This window comes from Podarcis liolepis (genome assembly GCF_965112155.1).
Source record: "Podarcis liolepis genome assembly, contig: HAP1_SCAFFOLD_74, whole genome shotgun sequence".
Lineage (NCBI taxonomy): Eukaryota > Metazoa > Chordata > Lepidosauria > Squamata > Lacertidae > Podarcis > Podarcis liolepis.
Genome location: NW_028148879.1, coordinates 185,751 through 208,574, shown reverse-complemented (window position 1 = coordinate 208,574; position 22,824 = coordinate 185,751). Strand labels below are relative to the sequence as shown.

The following is a 22,824-nucleotide window of genomic DNA, read 5'->3' as shown; positions in this document are numbered from 1 at the left end:
ACTCCATGATGATAAATAATAATCCCTGGTCCTTTAGGGAGATGTTCCATGCCAGTAACTTCATAACCTGAAAATAATACAAAATGAAACAAAGAAATATCGCAACCATTTCTGGCGGAAATCAGAGTGGTTCAGAAAAAAAAATGAAATTTAAGATCAGGTTAAAAGCTCTGTTATATGCTTTTGAATTATGGTGCTGGAGGAGACTCTTGAGAGTCCCATGGACTGTAAGAAGATCAAACCTATCCATTCTTAAAGAAATCAGCCCTGAGTGCTCACTGGAAGGACAGATCCTGAAGCTGAGACTCCAATACTTTGGCCACCTCATGAGAAGAGAAGACTCCCTGGAAAAGACCCTGATGTTGGGAATGATTGAGGGCACAAGGAGAAGGGGTCGACAGAGGACGAGATGGTTGGACAGTGTTCTCGAAGCTACCAGCATGAATCTGACCGAACCGCGGGAGGCAGTGGAAGACAGGAGTGCCTGGGATGCTCTGGTCCATGGGGTCACGAAGAGTCAGACACGACTAAATGACTAAAAAACAATGCCAATATGCTCCAGCATTCTGGATGTTAGGTTGTCATCATTTCTCTGTGGTGGTCCCTTAATGAATGAAGGGATTTCTCCACTCGTGGAATGTTCCTTCCTTGCTTCCTTTTGAGCACAGGTGGAAACATTTTTGCCCAGCCTTTGAGTGAGCTAAAACTTTGTTTTGCTGTTTTAGTCTGCTTTAATCTTTTATATAGGGTTTAGCCCTTGAGACAGTTTAATATGTTGTTATAGTTATACTAAATTTTTCTGAGACTTTTTAAATTTAAAGAGTAGTATCCCCCTTCTGTATGAGAGCTATCCAGGGCCTGGAGTATATTTCTTCCCTGTCCCTAAGAGCTCCTACTTCAGGCATCTTCAGACCATTCTCGGAATCTCTTTCTACCAGGTGAGAAAGCTGTTTCCTAGACACACACACCCTTGACCATGCCCTAAGTAGCTACATGGTCTCATCCTTATGGCCGAAACTTGGTTTTAGTCGTGTATTTCTGATTTAAGTTTCAACACTTACAGTAACATGAGACTTGTGGGAAGCATTGAGAACAGATAAAGAGTCCTATGGATCAGGCCAAAGGCCTCTGTATTAGGCCATCCTGTTTCCCGCAGTGTCCATGTAAATTAGTAGCCATCACTACATCCTGTGCTGGCAAATTCCATAGTTTGTGTACATACAGTGGTACCTTGGGTTACAGATGCTTCAGGGTAGAGAGGCTTCAGGTTACAGACTCCGCTAACCCAGAAATATTACCTCGGGTTAAGAACTTTGCTTCAGGATGAGAACAGAAATTGTGCTCCGGTGGCACGGCAGCAGCAGGAGGCCCCATTAGCTAAAAGTGATGCTTCAGTTTAAGAACAGTTTCAGGTTAAGAACGGCCCTCCGGAACGAATTAAGTATTTAACCCGAGGTACCACTGTACATAAATAAATAGCCATGCCTTTGTTTTGCTCCTTATGTAGCCAACCCAAACTTTTAGCTTTTGTGACTCTGAGGGGGATTCAGAGGTCCAGTCCTGATTCACTGTGGCAACTATTGTTCCATTGCTTCAAGCCTGAAATTCTGATCCCGTCCTATGAAATTATAGTGACTCATAAGGAAGAATTATTGCTATGAAAGAAACTTTTACTCACCATGCCATATCTTTCCATATATATCTATAATATGAGAAATAAATTTCCTTGGCTTTTTCCAAATTTTGCTATCAGGACCAGTTTCTTGGTGCGTCTTCATCTTCTTGTAAACATATAGCCCAAATGAGCAAGCACAGCCAACCAAATATATATCTATCATTAAGGAACAAAGCAAAATCAGAAGCTTACGAAACCACCAAGGGTGAACCACTGAGATCAGGTATTCTTCTAAATAAGGAAAACTAATCAAGTTTTGCAGCATTTGAGTAAACCAGCCCATTGTTTCGTGATCTGAAGCACCAAGCGTATGCCAATGAAATAAATATATGAAGTGAAATTTTCTTCAGTTGTGATGCTATTTCCCCCACTGTTTACCTGGAAAACAGAAAATGCAGTACATTGGTTTGATCTGCCATCCCAGAAACATTCATGAATACATGAAAATCTTGCCAAGTTGCCGTATTGTGTTTCCAATGTCCATCATGGAGACTTACAAAATTACAAATATATGACTCCATCATTTATCTGTTGTAAACCAAGCTGGTTTTGTTCCACTGCTGAAGGTTTTTGTTTGTTTTGTTTTTTGCATTTTCAAAAACAGGAACAGAGAGCATCTTTTATCCAACATAGGCATGATGCCTTGACGTAAAGTTGAAGGTCTGGCAGGGCAAACCTCCTCTTTCTTTTCATCAATCATAATTTTAAACTTTACTCTGGGATTCATTCCCTGCCATATGAACCTTAATACTTTTTTCTGCCACTCTATGAAACATCAGATATCATTTATAATTGGAAGGACATTCATTTTGATGGCCAAAACAGTGATAGCTTCATTCTCTCCCATATTTCCAAATCTTTCTTTCTTTCCAAGCTTTTACATAGTTGTCTTGATAGATATTATGTTTTTTTATTGTTAACCAAATCCACAGATATTTTATTTTTGTTTCTATTTCCCACCCACATTCCGATTCAATGTTTTTTTTTTGTTTGATTATTCTTTATTTTTTTAGCAGCATCTTGATTTTCCCTTTATTTTATTTGCAGCCAGCCAATTTTACAAATCTACTTATCTTTTCTATCACCTCCAATATGCTCATTCTTGGTTTTTCTAAGGTTAATACAATGTCATCTGCGAATTCTTTTAAGTTGTAATTTTGCTGGCTCAGTTATTCCATTGATTTTATTATTAATCCTTATATTTTGAGCCAGTACTTCTAATATTAATATAAATAACAGCGGAGACATTGAGCAACCTTGCCTCATCCCTTTATAATCATACATTTTTCTGGTGTGTTGTTTAGAATTATATTGGCCGTCTGCTCATTATACATTGATTTTATACTTTTTATAAAGGTCTCCCCTACCCCACTGCTGGAGTATTAAGTGAGAAAGAGTCACTTCTCCAAGAGCCCGGCAAGGCCCTCTGCAGCCACAGATATATCATGTGATGTATTGAGATATTGTGGTATTTAGCTGGTAATATATTGTGATGTTATAAACCTGATATCGCGCAGCCTTAAAGCACACTGAAAGACAGACAGCATTTCTCTCTCTCTCTCTCTCTCTCTCTCTCTCTCTCTCTCTCTCTCTGCGGACCCCTGCACAGGAAGTGACAAATAATACAACTACTAGGACATTTGCAAATGAAGAAGGGTCCAGTATGGTTTCAAATAGAATGAGAGACTTTGATGAGATTCCTGCATTGTAGGGGGTTGACTAGATGACCCTTGGGACCTTCCCAACTCTACACTTTATGATTCACTGAACAAAAACTTTTACTTACATTCCTGGTAAGCCTAAATTGCCTTTAATTCAGTCACCTCTCTCTGGAAGCAGCAGAAGTCTTGTCTGGTGCACTTTTTTGTAGGCTAATTTCCACACCTATGGAGACATGTCCCTTTCTGTGGCAGTTTAAAAACACTCTGATGGGTGTGCCATCTGTATGAGGAAACAAAGCATTGTGAAAAAGAGGGAGGGCTTGTGAAGGTTGATTCTTGGAAGTTGTGCCCCTTTTTAATTAAATGTAAGTTATGGTGTCAAGATGTGCTTGCAAGATTTCTTGCACTACTTAAACCGTGATAACATGTTCTGTTTACAATATTGAATCCTAGGGCTGCATCAGGAAAAGTATTTGCATTGGACTTCTCTCTTTAATTCAGAGCAATAATCACATACACATATGGTCGTCTGTTTTACTCTATTTTTGAGGGGAGAGGTATTCATTATGACAGCTTGGTAGTACTTTCCTGCATTAAGGGGTTTGATCAACAGGGGAGAAATAATTTGATAGCCTTGCCTTGTTTAATTTGTTTGACATGATTAGTTTCTTCTAACTTTCTTTTTTGGAGTTTTCCACATCTACAATAGCAATCATATTGCACAATAACATACTGTGTCACAGAAAACCAGTTATTGACTAAGGAGTAAAGGTAGTATTGCGGCATGTGTGTTACCTCCCTTTCCTGGTAGCTTCTCCCCCTTCAAATAAGGTACCAGATAGGATCACCCTGCAATACATAAAGATTACGTATGGTAATCTTGGGGATTACCAGGACATCTAAGGTTCTATGGAGATCAAAAGCGAGTTCCCAATGGGTTTGCAGCTCCATTTGTTGCTGGGCTGACCCGGCTGTCAAACTGTGATCTATGGACTCCAATGCACTCCTGCAGCAGGCTGCCTCGAATTTCCTTCCCACCGAGCAGCAGATTTCCCAGAAAATAAAACCAAGGAAAATACCTACTGCTTAGGTATTGAAGCCCCAGTAGCAGCCGCCGCAAGGGTGGTGGAAGTATTGGGACCCCTAATGGGAGAGGAAGGGCAGTTGCCACCCCAATACAAGGCCTACTGGGATGTGCCCTGTGAGAAGGAGGCAGACAGTTTGCCTCTGCATTGAACTTATGACTGTAAAATAGACTTGCTATCGGGGGCTCAGATGCCCAGAAGCCGATGTCTATTTGATGTCTGAGAAGGAGCTGACATCTCTCAAGGAGTTTCTCGAGAAGAGCCTGGCACGGGATTTTACCCAGCCATCCAAGGAGCCAGAGGGCTCTCCCATGCTGTTTGTAAAGAAAAAAGACACACCCAAACCGTGTCTCTGCATGGACTTTCACCAGATTATCCGCATCATGCTGCCCAATCGCTATCCCCTTATATTCACAGAAAAATATTTTTAAACAAACCATAAGGGCAGTGGCAACTAAAAATGATCTAAACTCTATGTGCACATCTACATACGCCTCATTGTATTTTAAACTTAGAGAGGTCAATGAACACATATCTTATTTTAATGAATTGACTTTTGCACAGCTTCAAAAAGCTTTTACAGAGCTACGACTAAATACAATAAGCTCTGCTTATAGAGATGGGAGACATAGAGGCATACCAAAAAACGAACGTATTTGCATTAGGGGATGTTCTGAAGTAGAGGACCTTATGCATTATATCTTGCACTGTCCGTTATATAATGATGCAAGAAAAAGATTTTTGGTACCTATAATGACAGGGTCCCCTGGCTATAACCTCCTTGATATGATGTTATATCTCCTTGCAGACACAGATAAGTATGTGACCTGGCGGGTAGCACTTTTTGCAACTGCTGCTAGGAAAATTAGAGCAAATTATATAGCCAAGGTAGCCATTAACTATAAAGGAGATGAATTTATTTGATCCTATCTATCTACCTCAGGCTATGCTCTATCTTTGTCACCAAACTCTGAGTATAAATTGCACACTGTATTAATTGATATTGTTTTTAACATTAGTGACCATGTGATGATTTTAGCTTATGAATTTTATTGTTTAATGTTTTTATTTGTACATTGGGGTACTTTTATAGCTTTGTTTAGAGTACGTAATGTTTTAATAATATAATATAAATATATATATAATATATATAAATGTTTTAAGTCTTTTTTTACCAATTCAGTATATTATCTTTTAATTGTCAAATAATTCTGTGTACATTGCGGCAGCCTTTGGCTATGTGCAATAAAACTGACTGAGACAATCGCTATCCCTTACCACGCATTGGGGATTTGCTAGAGAGGTTGAGGTCTGCAAAGATTTTCACAAAGCTGGATTTAAGGGGGGTGCGGGTGGCGCTGTGGGTTAAACCACAGAGCCTAGGACTTGCTGATCAGAAGGTCAGTTGTTTGAATCCCAGCGACGGGGTGAGCTCCCATTGCTCGGTCCCAGCTCCTGCCAACCTAGCAGTTCGAAAGTACGTCAAAGTGCAAGTAGATAAATAGGTACCGCTCCGGAAGGAAGGTAAACGGCGTTTCTGTGCGCTGCTCTGGTTCGCCAGAAGCGGCTTAGTCATGCTGGCCACATGACCCAGAAGCTGTACGCCGGCTCCCTCGGCCAATAAAGTGAGATGAGCGCCGCAACCCCAGAGTCGGCCACGACTGGACCTAATGGTCAGGAGTCCCTTTACCTTTACCTTTACAATTTGACACGTATGAGGGAGGGAGATGAGTGGAAGACAACATTCTGCAGTTATGGCAGTTTCAAATACTTGGTCATGCCTTTCGGGTTTCCATCAGGGACAGTGATGTTGCAAGCATTCATCAACCATGTGTTGGAGAACCTGGTGGATATGCAGGTCATTTGTTATCTTCTGATCTATTCTGAGAACCCAGAACAGCATGTACGTCACATGACAGAGCTACGAAGGCTGAGAGAGCATTGCCTTTACACAAAGTTGGAGAAATGCCAGTTCCACGTCTCAGAAGTAGAGTTCTTGGGGTACCGTATAACGCCAAGTGAAATGCAAATGTATCTGGCCAAGGTGCAGGTGGTAGTGTCGTGGAAAGAGATCAAAACCAAAAAGGACTTGCAAAGGTTTTGGGGGTTCGTGAACTACTATCACAAGTTCGTGTCTGGCTACTCCAGGCTCACAGTGCCTCTTACGGACTCCTTGAGGGTAAAATAAAACCCTTCCTGTGGACAGCAGAGGCTCAGCAGGCATTTGAACAACTCAAGGCCGTATTCACCTCAGAGGAGTATCTAGCCCATGCCGACTCCCAGCATGGTGGTGGAGACCAATGCCTCCAATAGGGTGTTGGGAGTGGTGCTGCTTCAAGAAGACTGGAATGGCGATCTGTGCCCCAGTGGCGTAGTTAGCTGCATGGGCGGGACGAGCTGGGGGGGGCAGGATGATCCGCCGTGCGCGCGGCAATGAGCCATTCCGGAGTGTGTGGCGGCCGCGAGGCAAGCCCCTCACTGTCTGCCTTTTTGTCACCCCTTTGTCATCCCCGGGGCAGACCGCCCCCACCCCCTTCCTACACCTGTGCTGTGCCCGTGTGCCTTTGACAGGTGTGGGCTGGCATCCTGCTTAATAACAGCACACAAGACTTAATTAACTAGTACATTTACTGCAAGCAGCAATTAGTCTCTGACTGCTCTATTGGAGTATGTGTTCATCACAGTCAAGTTGACTCTGAAGAGCCCTTCCGGTTTCTGCAGAATATCCTGAACTTCTGACCCTTATGTTTTGGGGCTTGTTTTCTTTCTAGGACTTTCCCTATTCACCTAGTTTTGGGACTAATGGTATTAGTTGCCTCCTCTTCCTGTGAGGAACTACTCGCTCTCCTTTGTGCTGGGCATGACTGTGCTTCTTGTGAGGGCTGGCTGCCGCCAGCCCGCTCTGCCGAAGCACATAAGCTGCATTCCTTTCAGCTCTCAAAAGAGGGGGGTAGACAACCCCCCTGTTTCAACTGTTTGAGAAGTATACAAGCCTCTCTGCTCCCTCTGCGTCTGCCTGCATTCTATTTCAGGCAGTATGTCTTTGCTTTGGGCTGGTGTGTTCACAACACCACTCCCTCCCCTATAATCCTCCTCCTCCTGCTCCCCCTCCTCCTGAGGCTCCCTGTCTGTGTTTTCCCACCAGTCATTCTCACTCTCTTCTTCCTCCTCTTGAGAGTTCCCTACTATGCTGCCCCCCCCTTCAGCCTCACTTTTGCCATCTTCTTACACTGCCTTCTCCTCCTCCCTCCACCCATCTGGGATCCGGCTTCTGAGGCACCTGCGGTGGAATTCTACCTGTAACCTAGGGGCATGCACATTTTTGGAATCCTCCAAAGATTTTTCCTCATTCCCATAACCTTTCCAAGAATTTCCCTCATTCCCATAAACTTTCCAAGATACTCAATATTGCAATCTCCTTCCCCTCCAGCCAGAGTCCAGCAACTGTGGCACTTCATATTCCTTTTCACCTTCCACAATGATTGGTTGTGGGGGGGGGGGTGCCTCCTTGGGCGCTTGATACGGGCGTGCAGGGTTCACGGGTGACAATAAGGACCTATGGAATACAGAGTGTATCTTCATGGAGGTGGCAAACAAAGCCTGAATGATACATGGCTAATTTGTTCCACTCCTTCAAATGGCCCCACCCTCTGAAGGTCCAACTTCCGGCACCTTCCTTTTGTAGACTGTCACACTTGGTCCCCCACCCTTATCTCCTTGCCTTGTTTTCTATGCTTATCCGCCTCCCTCTTATATGCGTCTTTCACCTGTTCCAACTGCTCTCGTAGTAAGCTGTGTAGAGCCGCCAATTCCTCTGCCAGATGTTCCGCAGCTGGGACTGACATGTTGTCTTCCTGTCCTGGAAAGGCGTGGGGTGACTTCCCAGGCTGGCAAAGAAGGGAGATTGTTGTGTAGATGGGTCTACAGCACTGTTATATGCAAACACTGCTAGAGCCAGCTTGTTGACCCAATCATCCTGTTGATAGTTCACATAACACCTCAGATAATGTTGCAAGGTCGCGTTCGTCCTTTCCGACTTTCCATTGGTCTGTGGGTGGCTCGCTGAAACTGGGAGGTAAACTGTGTTCCTCTGTCTGAGATGACCCTTAGAGCAATCTATGCAGCTTAAACACATGCTCCACGAAAAGTTGAGCCGTCTCCTGTGCCGAGGGCAACTTCTTACAGGGCACAAAATGCGCCATCTTTGAGAACAAGTCCACCACCACCCATATCACCGTCTGCTTCTGTGACTCAGGCAGGTCGGTGATAGTCCATAGCTATCACCTCCCATGGTCCTTGAGATGTAGGAAGTGGTTGGAGTAGTGCTGCAGGCACTTCGCGGGGTCTCTTTGCCCGTTGACAAGTCTCACACGCCTTCACATACTCTTTCATTTCCTCCTTCACCTTTGGTTAGCAAAACGGTCTCGTCACTCAGAATAAGGTTTTGTACTGCCCAAAATGCCCTGCAATGGGGCTGTCGTGACACAGCTTCAAAACCTTGGCATGGAGCTCCTCCTCTGAGACATATAACGCTGTTCCCTTATACAACAATCCACCTCTTTCAGCAAAGCCATCTGCAGCACTATCCCATCTCTGTATTGCCTCTATGTTCCCCCTTGCAAACCCATCCTCGGCAGTTTGCTTCGGGAAGTCGAGCATCAGCTGCTGAGACCACTGCTATCTGTAGCCGGTCTGAGGATGTGCCTCAGCACTAGGGTAGCCTCTTCCCGATACTCCGGTTTCCGTGAAAGAGCATCTGCTTTTTGGTTCTGAGGGCCCACCACATACTGTACTCTGAAGTTGAATCTGGCAAAGAAATGTGCCCACCTTATCTGCCTCTGGTTAAGACACCAAGCCGTCTGCCAGTGTTCTAGATTACGGTGATTGGTGTGCACCTCCACTTTATGTTGGGAAACTGCCAGGGAGATAACGTCCATCATGGCCCCCAAGCTGGAGTTCGGACGTCCATCAATCTCCCGTAGTCACGCAGATCCAACAGTTAGGGGCACAAAGCCTTTGGAAATTCCTAGCCACATTCCTAGGCTGGTGCACCCTCTTTCAGCAGAAAGCACAGTCAAAAGCTTGCACCGCAGAAGAGCAGAGGAGCATATTTACAGACTTTATTTAGAACATGAACAGAACAAAAGAAAACACGTCCATTCTCAGTCAGCGTCTCTGACCGTCTGAGAAAACGAAAGGAATATCAGCAGAACATAAACATCCTGTGAACAGGACATGCGCAGACTCTGTGACTCCCAAAGCCTGCTCCCTTTAAGGTGGAACGGAAATATCCTAACAGTGCCCCCTACAGGAAGTGTCACCATGTCTCCAGGGTGTCCCATATAGCAAACAATTCCTTCTCCCAGATGGTGTAGTTCTGCTCTGACGGAGTCAGCTTATGCATGACTAAATGGTACAAAAGGTGGTCTTCCACTCATGTTCTTCTCTTATCCTTATCAAGTTATAGGCCTCCCTCAAATCAAGCTTTGTGAAGATCTTTGCTGACCTCAACCACTCCAGCAAGTTCCCTATACTTAGCAGGGGGTAGTGATTGGGCACCGTCACCTGGTTCAGCCTCCTGTAATCATAGCAGAGGCGCAGCTCAGAGTTGTTCCTCTTCTTCACAATAAGCACAGGTGCGCTCCAAAGAGCCTTAGAAGGATGGATAAAGCCATGCGCCAATTTCTTCTTCAGAAATTCCTTCAGCTCGGCAAACTGCTTCTGACATGGAATAAAGCCAACTAATGGGCAGCTGGGCCCCTGGCAGCAATTCGATTTTGCAGTCATAAGGCCTATGGGGTGGTAATCTATCAGCTTCCTTCTCACAGAACACATCTTGATAGGCCTTGTAGGGAGGGGGTAATTGTCCTTTGTTCCCCGTGAGGGCTCCTAGGGCCTCTGCCCCTCCAACCTCTGCCCTCTCTGGCCCCCTTCCACCTAGGCAGTGTAGGCGGCAATAGGCCGAGGCAAAGGTTATGGATCTCTGCCCCCAAGCGATCACAGGATCGTGCCGGGATAGCCACGTCATTCCCAGCACCACAGGGTGAGTTGCCAACCTTGTGACGTGGAATGCGATTGTCTCTCTGTGGCTCGGCAACCCCAGGCCTACCGGCATCATAGCCTCAGATACACGTGCAGCTAGCAAGGGCCACCCATCAATGGTCTGTACGTCTAGCAGGGGCTCCAACCTCTGCATGGCCATCTGCAGCCTCTCCACAAAGTCCAAGTCTATAAAATCTGTAGACGCTCCTGAATCTATGAGTGTGCACACTTGCTCACTGCCCCCATCCGGAAACAGTCCTTGCAAAAGGACTAGAGAAGGATCATGTTTCTTTTATCTTTTGCCTTTCCTTCCTTTCCTTGGAACAGCCTATTCAGGAGAAGCCAGTTGTTTCTCCAATATGGTAGTGAAGGGAACAGAAAGAATATGGGGAATAACTGCTTCAAAATTGTACAAGGGGGATGAAGCATTCCTGGTATTTGACTTGGTTGCTTTAAGTCAGGATCAAAGTACCCATCATGATGCAGCAGATGAGCGAGGAAGATAGTGGCAAGATGGATGTGATTCAAACACATTGATGGAGCCAGTCCTTCTTGTCTGCATATACTGCGCTGACCTCATTCCCAACTTGCCTTTCCCCCTCTACCTCCAGCTACTGCTGTCATTCATCATTGTGCCATACAGTGGCATGTAAGAAAATGTGTTCTGCAGTTGCTGGGCCTCCTTAATGGCTTGGGAAACACCCACACCTCCAACTAAGCTGGCGTGGTTTTGAAATGGGGTGACACACCCCACTAAGGTAATATCCACCCTGGATTGTGGAAACTCTCACTATGTGGGCAGTGAGAACTTCAATCAATGATGCTATCAGGGTGACAAGAATGGAGCCACTGCTGAATTAATACCACATAAAAATTGCAACAAGTGTGATTGATTTCCCCATGACTGCTTACTTGGATCTTTTCTGTAGATATTTCTGCAGATTCCATTATTCTAGCATCATTATTTTAGTAAAAGGAACCAGTCACTTTGAGGAATTTTGTCAAAAAGCAGGATATAAATCTAAATAAATTAAACCGCGTAAAGACTAAGAAGCATACTGCGACTAAACTTGCACCAAATTATTATTGCCGTGGCGCAATCTACATCCAGGGGCACTTTGCAAATGACTCTAATTGTCAGGCCTGAGGAATCTCTCCCTCCCTTCCTGGTGTTTTCAAGGAGCCAGGAGAAAACAAGGCTTTTAAGTATGATTTATTCAGTCACTGCTGTAACACAAAGAATTCCAGTCTTTACACCATCATGGAATTATTCATTCTGACTCCTCCTCATTTCCCCTCCCCCAGCAGCATCGACTCCTACGGAAGCTTTCCATTGCCAAACATTGTTGCGTACGCTGCTCTGGTACCCTCAGTGACCATTGCATCCTAGGGGATGGAGGATCTCCTACTATCTGCTCCCCTACCTCCTTAAGTCTCCTAATTCTGCATAGATTGGCTGCTCTCCCATCTGTGCCTGGTTTTCTCCCTCATAGTTTGGCTGCAAATAAAAGCTGTCTCTCTCCCCCCCTGTTAGCGCTACGAGAAGGGGGGGGGAGATTCCTCCCATGCCTTTGCTTCTTCATTCCAGTCCCTGACACGAATACTGTCAGGCATCATAAATAATATCTACCTCTCTTCTGTATAATAACATTCCCCAATACACTCAATTATTTTCAGATTGGGCCTTTGTTCACAAATTCTTAAATCCTGATCAGCCTACTCTGGTATTCATAACTGAGGCAATGGCAGAAAAAAATCAGCTAAGATGGAAACTTGAGTCTTTCAGGAGCTAAAAGATAAAGGGGTGTGGGGGTGGGGGTGGGTGTAAGTGTAAGTGTAAGCCTGGTTGCTCCAGCAACTCTGGGTGGCTTTTGTTGTTGTTGTTTAGCCGTTTAGTCGTGTCCAACTCTTCGTGACCCCATGGACCAGAGCACGCCAGGCACTGCCTCCCGCAGTTTGGTCAAACTCATGCTGGTAGCTTCGAGAACACTATCCAACCATCTTGTCCTCTGTCGTCCCCTTCTCCTTTTGCTCTCCATCTTTCCCAACATCACGGACTTTTCCAGGGAGTCTTATCTTCTCATGAGGTGGCCAAAGTATTGGAGCCTCAGCTTTCAGTGAGCACTCAGGTCTGATTTCCTTAAGAATGGATAGGTTTGATCTTCTTGCAGTCCATGGGACTCTCAAGAGTCTCCTCCAGCACCATAATTCAAAAGCATCAATTCTTCGGCAATCAGACTTCTGTATGGTCCAGCTCTCACTTCCATACATCACTACTGGGAAAACCATAGCTTTAACTATAAGGACCTTTGTTGACAAGGTGATGTCTCTGCTTTTTAAGATGCTTTTTTGAGATGCTGTCTAGGTTTGTCATTGCTTTCCTCCCAAGAAGTAGGTGTCTTTTAATTTTGTGACTGCTGTCACCATCTGCAGTGATCATGGAGCCCAAGACAGTAAAATCTCTCACTGCCTCCATTTCTTCCCCTTCTATTTGCCAGGAGGTGATGGGACCAGTGGCTATGATCTTCGTTTTTTTATATTGAGCTTCAGACCATATATTGCACTCTCCTCTTTCACCCTCATTAAAAGTTTCTTTAATTCCTCCTCACTTTCTGCCATCAAGGTTGTGTCATCTGCATATCTGAGGTTGTTGATATTTCTTCCGGCAATCTTAATTCCGGCTAGGGATTCATCCAGCCCAGCCTTTCGCATGATGAGTTCTGCATATAAATTAAATAAGCAGGGAGACAATATACAGCCTTGTCGTACTCCTTTCCCAATTTTGAACCAATCAGTTGTTCCATATCCAGTTCTAACTGTAGCTCCTTGTTCCACATAGAGATTTCTCAGGAGACAGAAGAGGTGATCAGGCACTCCCATTTTGTTAAGAACTTGCCATAGTTTGCTGTGGCCGACACAGTTAAAGGCTTTTGCATAGTCAATGAAGCAGAAGTAGATGTCTTTCTGGAACTCTCTAGCTTTCTCCATAATCCAGTGCATGTTTGCAATTTGGTCTCTGGTTCCTCTGCCTCTTCTAAATCCAGCTTGCACTTCTGGGAGTTCTCGGTCCACATACTGCTTGAGCCTTTCTTGTAGAATTTTAAGCATAACCTTGCTAGCATGTGAAATGAGTGCAATTGTGCGGTAGTTGGAGCATTCTTTGGCACTGCCCTTCTTTGGGATTGGGATGTAGAGTGATCTTCTCCAATCCTCTGGCCACCGCTGAGTTTTCCAAACTTGCTGGCATATTGAGTGTAGCACCTTAACAGCATCATCTTTTAAAATTTTAAATAGTTCAGCTGGAATGCCATCACTTCCACTGGCCTTGTTATTAGCTGTGCTTTCAAAGGCCCATTTGACTTCACTCTCCAGGATGTCTGGCTCAAGGTCAGCAGCCACACTACCTGGCGTGTATGAGCCATCCATATCTTTCTGGTATAATTCCTCTTTGTATTCTTGCCACCGCTTCTTGATGTCTTCTGCTTCTGTTAGGTCCTTTCCACTTTTGTCCTTTATTATGGTAATCTTTGTACGAAATGTTCCTTTCATATCTCCAATTTTCTTGAACAGATCTCTGGTTCTTCCCATTCTGTTGTTTTCCTCTATTTCTTTGCATTGTTTGTTTAAGAAGGCCTTCTGGTCTCTCCTTGCTATTTTGTGGAAATCTGCATTCAATTTCCTGTATCTTTCACTATCTCCCTCGCATTTTGCTTGCCTTCTCTCTCCAGCTATTTGTAAGGCCTCGTTGGACAGCCACTTTGCTTTCTTGCATTTCCTTTTCATTGGGATGGTTTTCGTTGCTGCTTTCTGTATAATGTTGCGAGCCTCCATCCATATTTCTTCAGGCACTCTGCCCACCAAATCTAGATCCTTAAACCTGTTCCTCACTTCCACTGTGTATTCATAAGTGATTTGATTTAGATTGTATCTTGCCGGCCCAGTGGCTTTTCCTACTTTCTCCAGTTTAAGCTTGAATTTTGCTATAAGAAGCTGATGATCTGAGCCACAGTCAGCTCCAGGTCTTGTTTTTGCTGACTGTATGGAGCTTCTCCATCTTTGGCTGCAGAGAATATAACTAATCTGATTTCAATGCTGCCCATCTGGTGATGTCCATGTGTAGAGTCGTCTCGTGTTGTTGGAAAAGCATGTTTATGCTGACCAGCTTATTCTCTTGACAGAGCTTTATTAGCCTTTGCCCTGCTTCGTTTTGATCTCCAAGGCCAAACTTGCCAGTTGTCCTGTTTATCTTTTGATTCCCTACTTTAGCATTCCAATGAGAAGAACATCTTTCTTTGGTGTTATTTCTATAAGGTGTTGTAAGTCTTCATAGAAGTGGTCAATTTCAGTTTCTTCAGCACCAGTAGTTGGTGCATAAACTTGGATTACTGTGATGTTAAAAGGTCTGCCTTGGATTCGTATTGAGATCATTCTATTATTTTTGAGATTGCATCCCAGTACAGCTTTTGCCACTCTTTTGTTGACTATGAGAGCCACTCCATTTCTTTTACGGGATTCTTGCCCACAGTAGTAGATATGATGGTCATCCGAACTGAATTTGCCCATTCCCGTCCATTTTAGTTCACTGATGCCCAGGATGTCAACATTTACTCTTGCCATCTCATTTTTGACCACATCCAACTTGAATCTACTTGTACTTGTGCTCCGCTCTTCCTCAGTAGCATGTTGGATGCCTTCCGACCTGAGGGGCTCATCTTCCAGCATTTTATATGCCTGTTGTCTTTGTCCATGGAGTTTTCTAGGTAGGGATACTGGAGTGGGTTGCCAGTTCCTGCTCCAGGTGGATCACGTTTGGCCAAAACTCTCCACTATGACCTGTCCATCTTGGGTGCCCTGCACGGCATAGTTCATAGCTTCTCTGAGTTATTCAAGCCCCTTCGCCACGGCAAGGCGGTGATCCATGAACATAATCAAAACACAGCAACACATCATCGATTAAAAGCTTCCTGATACAGGGTTGCATTCAGATGTCTTCAGAAAGTTGTGTAGTTGTTTATCTATTTGACATCAGATGAGAGGGTGTTCCACAGAGGCAGCCTGCCTGGTTCCCTGTAACATCACTTCTTGCATTGAGGGAATTGCCAGAAGGCCCTCAGAACTGGACCTTAGTTCATGGGCTGAATGATGAGGGTGGAGACACTCCTCAGGTATACAGTGGCAGGGCCATTTAGGGCTTTAAAGATCAGTACCAACACCAACACTTTGAATTGTGCTCAGAAATGTACAGGGAGCCAATATAGATCTTCCAGGCTGGGTGTTATATGGCGGCCACTCCTTATCACCAGTCTAGCTACCAGAATTAACCTGTGCATCCATGGACAGATGTGAGTTCAAAATGACCCCAAGGTTGTGCACCTGATCCTAATTATTCAATTCTTTCTGAATAATCCTATTATTCAATACATGGCAGCATGGCTTAGGTTTGCAAAGTTGCATCTGAACAAACCACAAGACTTCTGCAACAATGTCCTTTGGACAGACGAGACCAAAGTGGAGATGTCTGGCCTTAATGCACAGCACCACCTTTGGTGAAAACCAAACAGCATATCAGCACAAGCAGCTTGGGGTGGTGATTTGGGCTTGTTTTGTAGGCACAGGAGCTGGGAACCTTGTAGTCATTGAGTCAACCATGAACTCCTCTGTATACCAAAGTATTCTAGAGTCAAATGTGAGGCAGTTTGCCCGACAGCTGTAGCTTGGCCAAAATTGGGTCATGCTGTTAACAGGACAAGGATCCTAAGCATACCAGGAAATCTATCACAGAATGGCTGGAAAAGAACAGAATCAATGACCTAGTCAAAGTCCAGACCTCAGACCAATTGAAATGCTGCACAAGACCTTGAGATAGATGTGTGTCGGAGCCAGCCGTTATACAAATGGTGCTTTTTAAGCATAAAATAAAGACACAGAGGCTAGCAATATTTCCATAGATGGAGGGCAGCTCAATCAGACTTCTTCTCTTCCTCCAGTCCGTTTATTTCTTATTACCCTTTGTTCCTCTCCAGCCGCATGGCTGCATTCCAATATCTCACATTACCTACATCCGGTCAAGGCTTTAACCCACCCACAAACGATATAGGGTTACACTGCCCAGGGGGGGGACATAACTCCATGTGAGGTCATGCATTCCAATACATTGTAAAGCTCAGAGTGCTGGTCAGCCGAGGTCAGGGGGCACCCTGCAATATTACAAGCCTTTACCATGGCTATGACTCCCACAGATGTGCATAAACAAATGCCAGCAAACTTCAATGAACTGAAGTGAATGAATGAACTTCATTACGATCACAGACCAGGATAAAAACAAAAAGAAAAAGAAAACAAAAAACAAAAACAACATATAAATAAAATAGCTGTTAGGAATTTTTTTTAACTGATAAATGTTGGAGCAGATAAGGACAAATAAACAAGCATAGGATAAAACATCTGAATAAAATACAAGATTAAACCCAGATAATGGATGGATAAAAACTGATAATTAAAACAGATAAGAACTAAAAACAAATAAAAACATGCAGTTAAAACAACTGTAAGAGCGTAAGATCTAAAAGACTCGCAGTTAAAACAACTATAAGAGGCTGCAGAGTAGAAGCCTCTGAAATGGAGGACATTCGCAACATTAGAAACTGATGTGCAAATATGGTTAAAACAGAAAATTAAAACAATGTACAAGAATAAATTTAGAACCAATGTGCAACAATAAACTATCCGAGGGAGTTGACTCAGAGTCACCCGTGGAACCGAGTTTGGGGATTTTCATGCCAGACTATTTTGAGTTGGGTGATGGTCTGCACCTACAGATTTGTACACAGAATCAGGCGACCATCCAAGTCTTCTTCTGATCTTTCCCTAACAGCAAAAGGTCAAATTTTTGCTTTTGCGGGAGGTCGGCGAGCCTCACCAGAAGAGGATCAATGAACTTACTACATGCCTCTTCATAAAAGGGACATTTAAAGAACAAGTGTTCTGGGCTTCCTATCTCTCCCAATGGACAGGTGCAAAGTCTCTGAGCATAGCGGACTTTTCTAAAGGCTCCATCCAGGACCGGCAAGGGAAGAGCCGCGCTTCTGGCAAGTCTAAAGGCCCTTCTTGCATTTCTAGATACGAGAAAGAAGAAATATGCTGCCGGTGCGGCTATATCTCTCTCGATTTCTCCAATTTTATAGTTATGGCGCCTTGCGCAGTCCTGTTGTCTCTCGGTATCTAATATTCTTTGCCTGATGGTGGCTTTTGCCAGGCCCAAGCTCAGACTTAGAAGGGCTTGAGGGGTAAAACCCAGTTTCTGGAGGGTGTTCAGAACTGCAGTCTGCCAGCCTGACTGGAATTGGTCGCAGAGAATGAGTGGGGCTATCCCTCGGGGGAGCAGACTCAATGTCAGCCATTTGTAGATTGATGTTAAGCAGATGCTAGCATCATCATCCCTGTTTCCAATCTCACCCATGCATTTGAGACACATCTGGGGACTTGGAGGAGAGCTCTAAGAAGTCTAGATTGAACTCCCTCAAGGGGGGAGAAAGCAGAGGAAGGCAGACCCAAAAAGGAACCATACAGGAGTTGTGCCAAAGTTTTGGCATTGTATAATTTTAGAGCTGTGGGACGAAGGAGCCCCTTTGTGCTCTGAAGAATTTAAGAATACAATTTGTGGTTTTTTCCGCTGTACTCCCGATGGAGTTTATGTGTAGTTTGTTGGTTCCTGAGGCCTGTACCACCATTCCTAGATACTTGTAGTTTGTGGCTTGTTCTAATTTATGGCCTTGGAGTTCCCAGCTTCTAAGCTTTGGCTTTTTCCCAAAAGCGAGTATCTTGGTCTTTTGATAGTTGATTTTGAGCCATTCAGATTCACAGTATGCTGCAAGCTTTCTTAGTGCTCTTTTGAGTCCAGTGGGGTTTCTAGATAGAATTACCACATCATCGGCATATAGCAGGACTGAAATCTGCCAATTTGCAAGCTTTGGCGGGTGGAGTTCTGAGTCATTGAGTGCAGATACTAAGTTTTTTAGATAGAAATTAAATAGTAGGGGGGCCAATAGGCACCCTTGCCTGACACTTTTGAAGGTTTTAATAGGGTCCGTTAGGTGTCCTAGGCGGCTGCACCTGACTCTAAGAGCCGTGTTTGTGTGCAGTGCCTGAATTAAGAGCAGGAGCCTTCTATCTATATTGGTACCCTGTAGTCTGTCCCAGAGTCTGTTTCTGGAGACTGTATCAAAGGCTGCTTTTAGGTCAACGAAGGCAGTGTATAGTGAGGCCTGCCCTCCTGATTTGTATTTGTCGATGAGATGTTGTAGCGTTAGGCAGTGATCTGTCGTGGACCTTCCAGGTCTGAAGCCTTCTTGTTCTATTGCCAGGATATCTTCATTCTCTAGCCATTCTGTAAATTTATTAAGGAGGTGCTTTGCGTAGAGTTTACTGATCACACTTAATAGGCTAATCGGCCTATTCGCTGGGTCCTCTCTGTTACCCTTTTTATAGATTGGAACTATTATGTCTGTTCCCCATTCCCTTGGGATGCGGCCAGTGTCATCTATGTAAGTGAAGAGGGTGGCTAAGAAAGGTGCCCACCAATCCACCTGTGTTTTTATCATTTCTGGTGTAATGCCGTCTGAGCCTGTGACTTTGGCCATTTTCAGTTGGTTTATATATGATTTCAGAACTGAAGTGATGTGAGAGACCGATAAAGTCCTACAGAAAATGATAGCTTCTCATTGTTGTTAAATGTGGTTCTACAAGCTATTTAATAAGAAGATGTACTTAGTTTTTCACACATGGCTTTTCCATATTGTCTTTATTTCCGTTAATAAATGGCACAGTGTAATGTGTCATGTGTTGCTGTTCATCTGAGGGTGTGTGTGTGTATAATCACATTTTTAAATGTGGAATTGTTCCCAATGTAGTAAACATTCATATAGATTTGTTTTGGGATGCCTCATAGGAATCATAGAATAATAGAGTTGGGGTGAACCACAAGGGGCATCTATGCCAACCCGCTTGAAGCCAATCACTCCTTTTCGAGAGCAGATGCGCCTCATGCCTTCCTCCACAGACATCCTACTGGGAGAAAGCCAGCTAATGGGTGCTAGACGAACAGGCCTCTGAGTTCCTGGGCCCTTGACCAGGACCAGCTAGCCACAGCTGCTTTGTTGACCCCTTGGGATAGCTCTGTGTACCTGCAGAGGTCTGCAGCCCACAGGTTCAAATCAAGTGAAAGCTTAACTCTATAAACATAAAAGGGATGTGAATAAAAGAGACATTACTCTTTCACTTGTAATATTATTTCATGTTTCAGTTAAGCACTCGCCTTCCCATTATAAAAGGGGCATTCTGGGAGTATTGCAGGATAGGGCAAGAAAGCACTCGTATGTCTTTGAAAACCTAGGACCTTCTGAACACACAGCAGGTGCTGGGTTACTGAGCTAGGGTCCCTTCCAGATAATTAATAAACAATACGGCACAATTCTGTGTATATCAGCTTAGCTTTAATAACATAATTATTAATGCTTCCTATAACAGACGTCTTGTCAGAAACACTGCAACTGTTTTATATGGACTAGTTAGCTTTGTAATGCTTATCAAATCGTTCTGAAAGAGCTCTTAAGATATTTCCTGGTCTTTTTTGGTATTTATCCCGAAGATTTTCAATTGCAGTCTTTGCCTGTTGAAAGAAGAACAAAGGAATACATTGTGTTATAGGAATATATTGCTAAATAGGTGTTCACAGTTATTAATATCTGTGAGGAAAAAGCTAAAGGGATCAGAACCAGAGGCAACCCATTTATTCCAGATATAGAAGCACAATATGTAACTTCTTTCTGGGATACGTAAATGACTTTGTAGACTGAGATGTGTTGCATGATAGTCCTTGTCTCTCAACCATCAAAAGTGGCTTCTTCGACAAGGAGGTTGGGGCCAGAGCAGCCAGGGCCAGGAAACCCCACTAGGAAACTGCTCATCTGTCAGTGAATCCAGACCACTCTCTTTATGTTTACCAAAAGCACTGAATGAGAATGGCAGAGATACAACCAAACATAAGTGTCTTGGGCTGCTTGGTACGTATTAGTTTTCCTGCACGGTTGTTACCTCCAGCTATGTGAGGAAAACTGCAGAAATGCTATTGAGTTATATTTCACTATATATTCACTATTCACTTAGAATGGCAATGGGTGACAGGGCTAGTGACAGAAATAAGTCACCTCCTGGTTCCATGCCTGAAAACAGCACAGCAGGGCATGGGTGAAAATAGCAGAGCAGAATGGAGTCACATTCACGTGCAGAGTTGCAATAAGTCACACAAACATCAGAAGTTCTTCAGTAATAGTTTTACCGAGGCTTAATAGCGCACAGTGCTTATTGGGTCCCCCACCGGGAAGGGGGCTTGGAGGAACCCTCTGGGGCAGATTCTGGGGCATATGGTGGGCAGAAGAAGTCCTATTGCATGAGCAGATCTTTGTGCATAAAATGCATATGCTTTTCATGGTCTCAACAATTTACGGAGCGGGAAAGCTGAGTGATGAACATAATGCACAAAAGTTTATGTAATGAACCCGATCTCTGGTCATATAGAATGAGCAAGTCAGTAGGCAGAAACCATTTTATAGAACTGAAAAAGAGAAACCAACAGGAAAAGAATATTCTACTTTTTTTACTTCCAGGTGTAGAGTTAGCTTACTTTTTCAGCCAGCTCTGCAGCTGTTATATTTGGATCATATGGGATGGGTTCTCCAATATATGTCCTCAGTTTCACTGGAAATGGCCCATATATGGGAAGGTAGACAAGTCGTGTTTTCTCATATAACCATCTTGTCAGCCCTATGTATGAAAGGGAAAAGAGTCTGTAAAAAAGCGATCCTGTCACGGGAATTGGGGTTGCTTGTGTGTAAACCTCTAGCTGTTCCAAACTGCTTAGGGGTGGTTGTGTCTTTCCCTGACAGAGCAGCTTGGGTGCTGCTGCTCAGTCGCTCGAAGAATCCGTGAGTGGGCGTCTCCTAAATTTCCTCCAGCATAAGAATTCCTTAATGGACAACCTTCGCCTCGCCTCTCTGCACGGAAGCCTTCTGCGCAGAGTGGGCGTGCCTAGTGGTGGTCCTCCACCCTCCTCACTGACTTCACTGCTAGAGTCTCGGAGCCTCTCCTCCGAGATGCTCTCTCCCTCTCCCTTCTTCCTGGTGTCACCTGGACATTCTTCCCCAGATGACGTTCTCTCTCTACCCTTACTCGTTCCCTCTCCTGCAGAGTCTGGAAGCCTCGCCTCCCCCCTCTGCTCTGATGTCAGTTCCCTGACATCCACCTCTCTCCCAGGGCCCTCCACCCCCCCCACCGTCCTTCCCTCTGACGGTGATGCAGGAAACCCTTGGAAAGAACTCTCCTCTCCATCCGACGATTCAAACACCCCTCTCCATTTGCTGCTGTCTCTTCTCTCTTCCCAATCTCCCCAGTCGGATTCTTCTTTGGGCCAATCCCCTCCCTCCTCTTCGGAGGCGGGAAAATCTGCAAACTCTTCCTCCTCATCGGTGGTGCCAAATTGCCCCCCCCAGAACCTCTCTGGTGGTTTGGGCTTCCTCGGGTACCTACTATGAAACTCCTCCTGCAGATACTCATCCCTCATCTGTTCTGCTGGGACCCATGCGTTTTCCTCTGCTGGCTCCCCCTTCCACGCCACCAAATACTCCACCCGCCCCCCTTTCCACCTGGAATCGAGAATTTCAGCTGCATGGCCACTGAGTTCCCTTTCCTCCATCTGTGGATGCAAGGGTATTTCATTTTGCTGACCCAGAAATTCCCTCCCTTCCCTGAACGGTGAGAGTAAGGACCTGTGGAACACGGGGTGCAGTTTCATGTGAGATGGCAATTTGAGCCTAAAGGCCACCGGATTAACTTGCTGGGCTACTTCGAACGGTCCCAGTCTCTTTGGCCGTAGCTTCTTGCACCCTCCTGTGAACGGTAACCCTTTGGTGGACAACCACACCTGGTCCCCCACTCTTATGTTTTCTCCCTCCCTCCGGTGCTTGTCTGCCTGCCTCTTGTACTCTTCTTTGGCTCTTTCCAGGTTTAACTTAAGCTGTTGGTGTAAAGCCTCCATCTCTTCCACAAACTTTTCCGCTGCGGGAACACTCCAACTTCCCTCCCCTTCCCCTGGGAAAGCCCTGGGGTGACACCCGTAATTTGCCATAAACGGACTCATCCCTGTGGACACATGTTCTGCGTTATTGTATGCAAACTCAGCCAGCGCTAATTTGTCCACCCAATCCTTCTCCCTCTCGTTGACGTAGCAGCGTAGATATTGTTGCAGCACGCTGTTCGCTCTCTCTGCCTGTCCGTTGGTTTCTGGATGCCGGACCGTGGAGAAACC

The 22,824-nt window shown here is 44.7% G+C and overlaps 2 protein-coding genes across 4 annotated transcripts in view; both read right to left on the bottom strand.

Moving 5' to 3' along the window:
• Positions 1–22,824, bottom strand: part of LOC310699004 (DGAT1/2-independent enzyme synthesizing storage lipids-like) — a 105,368-nt gene continuing 82,544 nt past the window's right edge. Inside the window, exons 1-5 of one of the 3 annotated variants that reach the window (XR_014521883.1) lie at positions 5,678–5,692; positions 4,375–4,807; positions 3,462–4,342; positions 1,679–2,053; positions 1–67 (exon numbers count right to left, since the gene is read on the bottom strand). The gene's annotated coding sequence lies outside the window, so the exon portion shown is untranslated. Of the gene's footprint in view, positions 68–1,678; positions 2,054–3,461; positions 4,808–5,677; positions 5,693–22,824 lie in introns of those variants that run through there. The other 2 variants (XR_014521882.1, XR_014521881.1) reach the window with 2 other exon arrangements.
• LOC310699001 (DGAT1/2-independent enzyme synthesizing storage lipids-like) overlaps positions 19,933–22,824 on the bottom strand; it is a 49,418-nt gene continuing 46,526 nt past the window's right edge. The window contains exons 6-7 of the mRNA XM_083520593.1: positions 21,145–21,284; positions 19,933–20,130 (exon numbers count right to left, since the gene is read on the bottom strand). Of these exons, the coding sequence (XP_083376719.1) occupies positions 20,026–20,130; positions 21,145–21,284 (245 nt within the window). The 3' untranslated portion in view covers positions 19,933–20,025. The remainder of the gene's footprint in view (positions 20,131–21,144; positions 21,285–22,824) is intronic.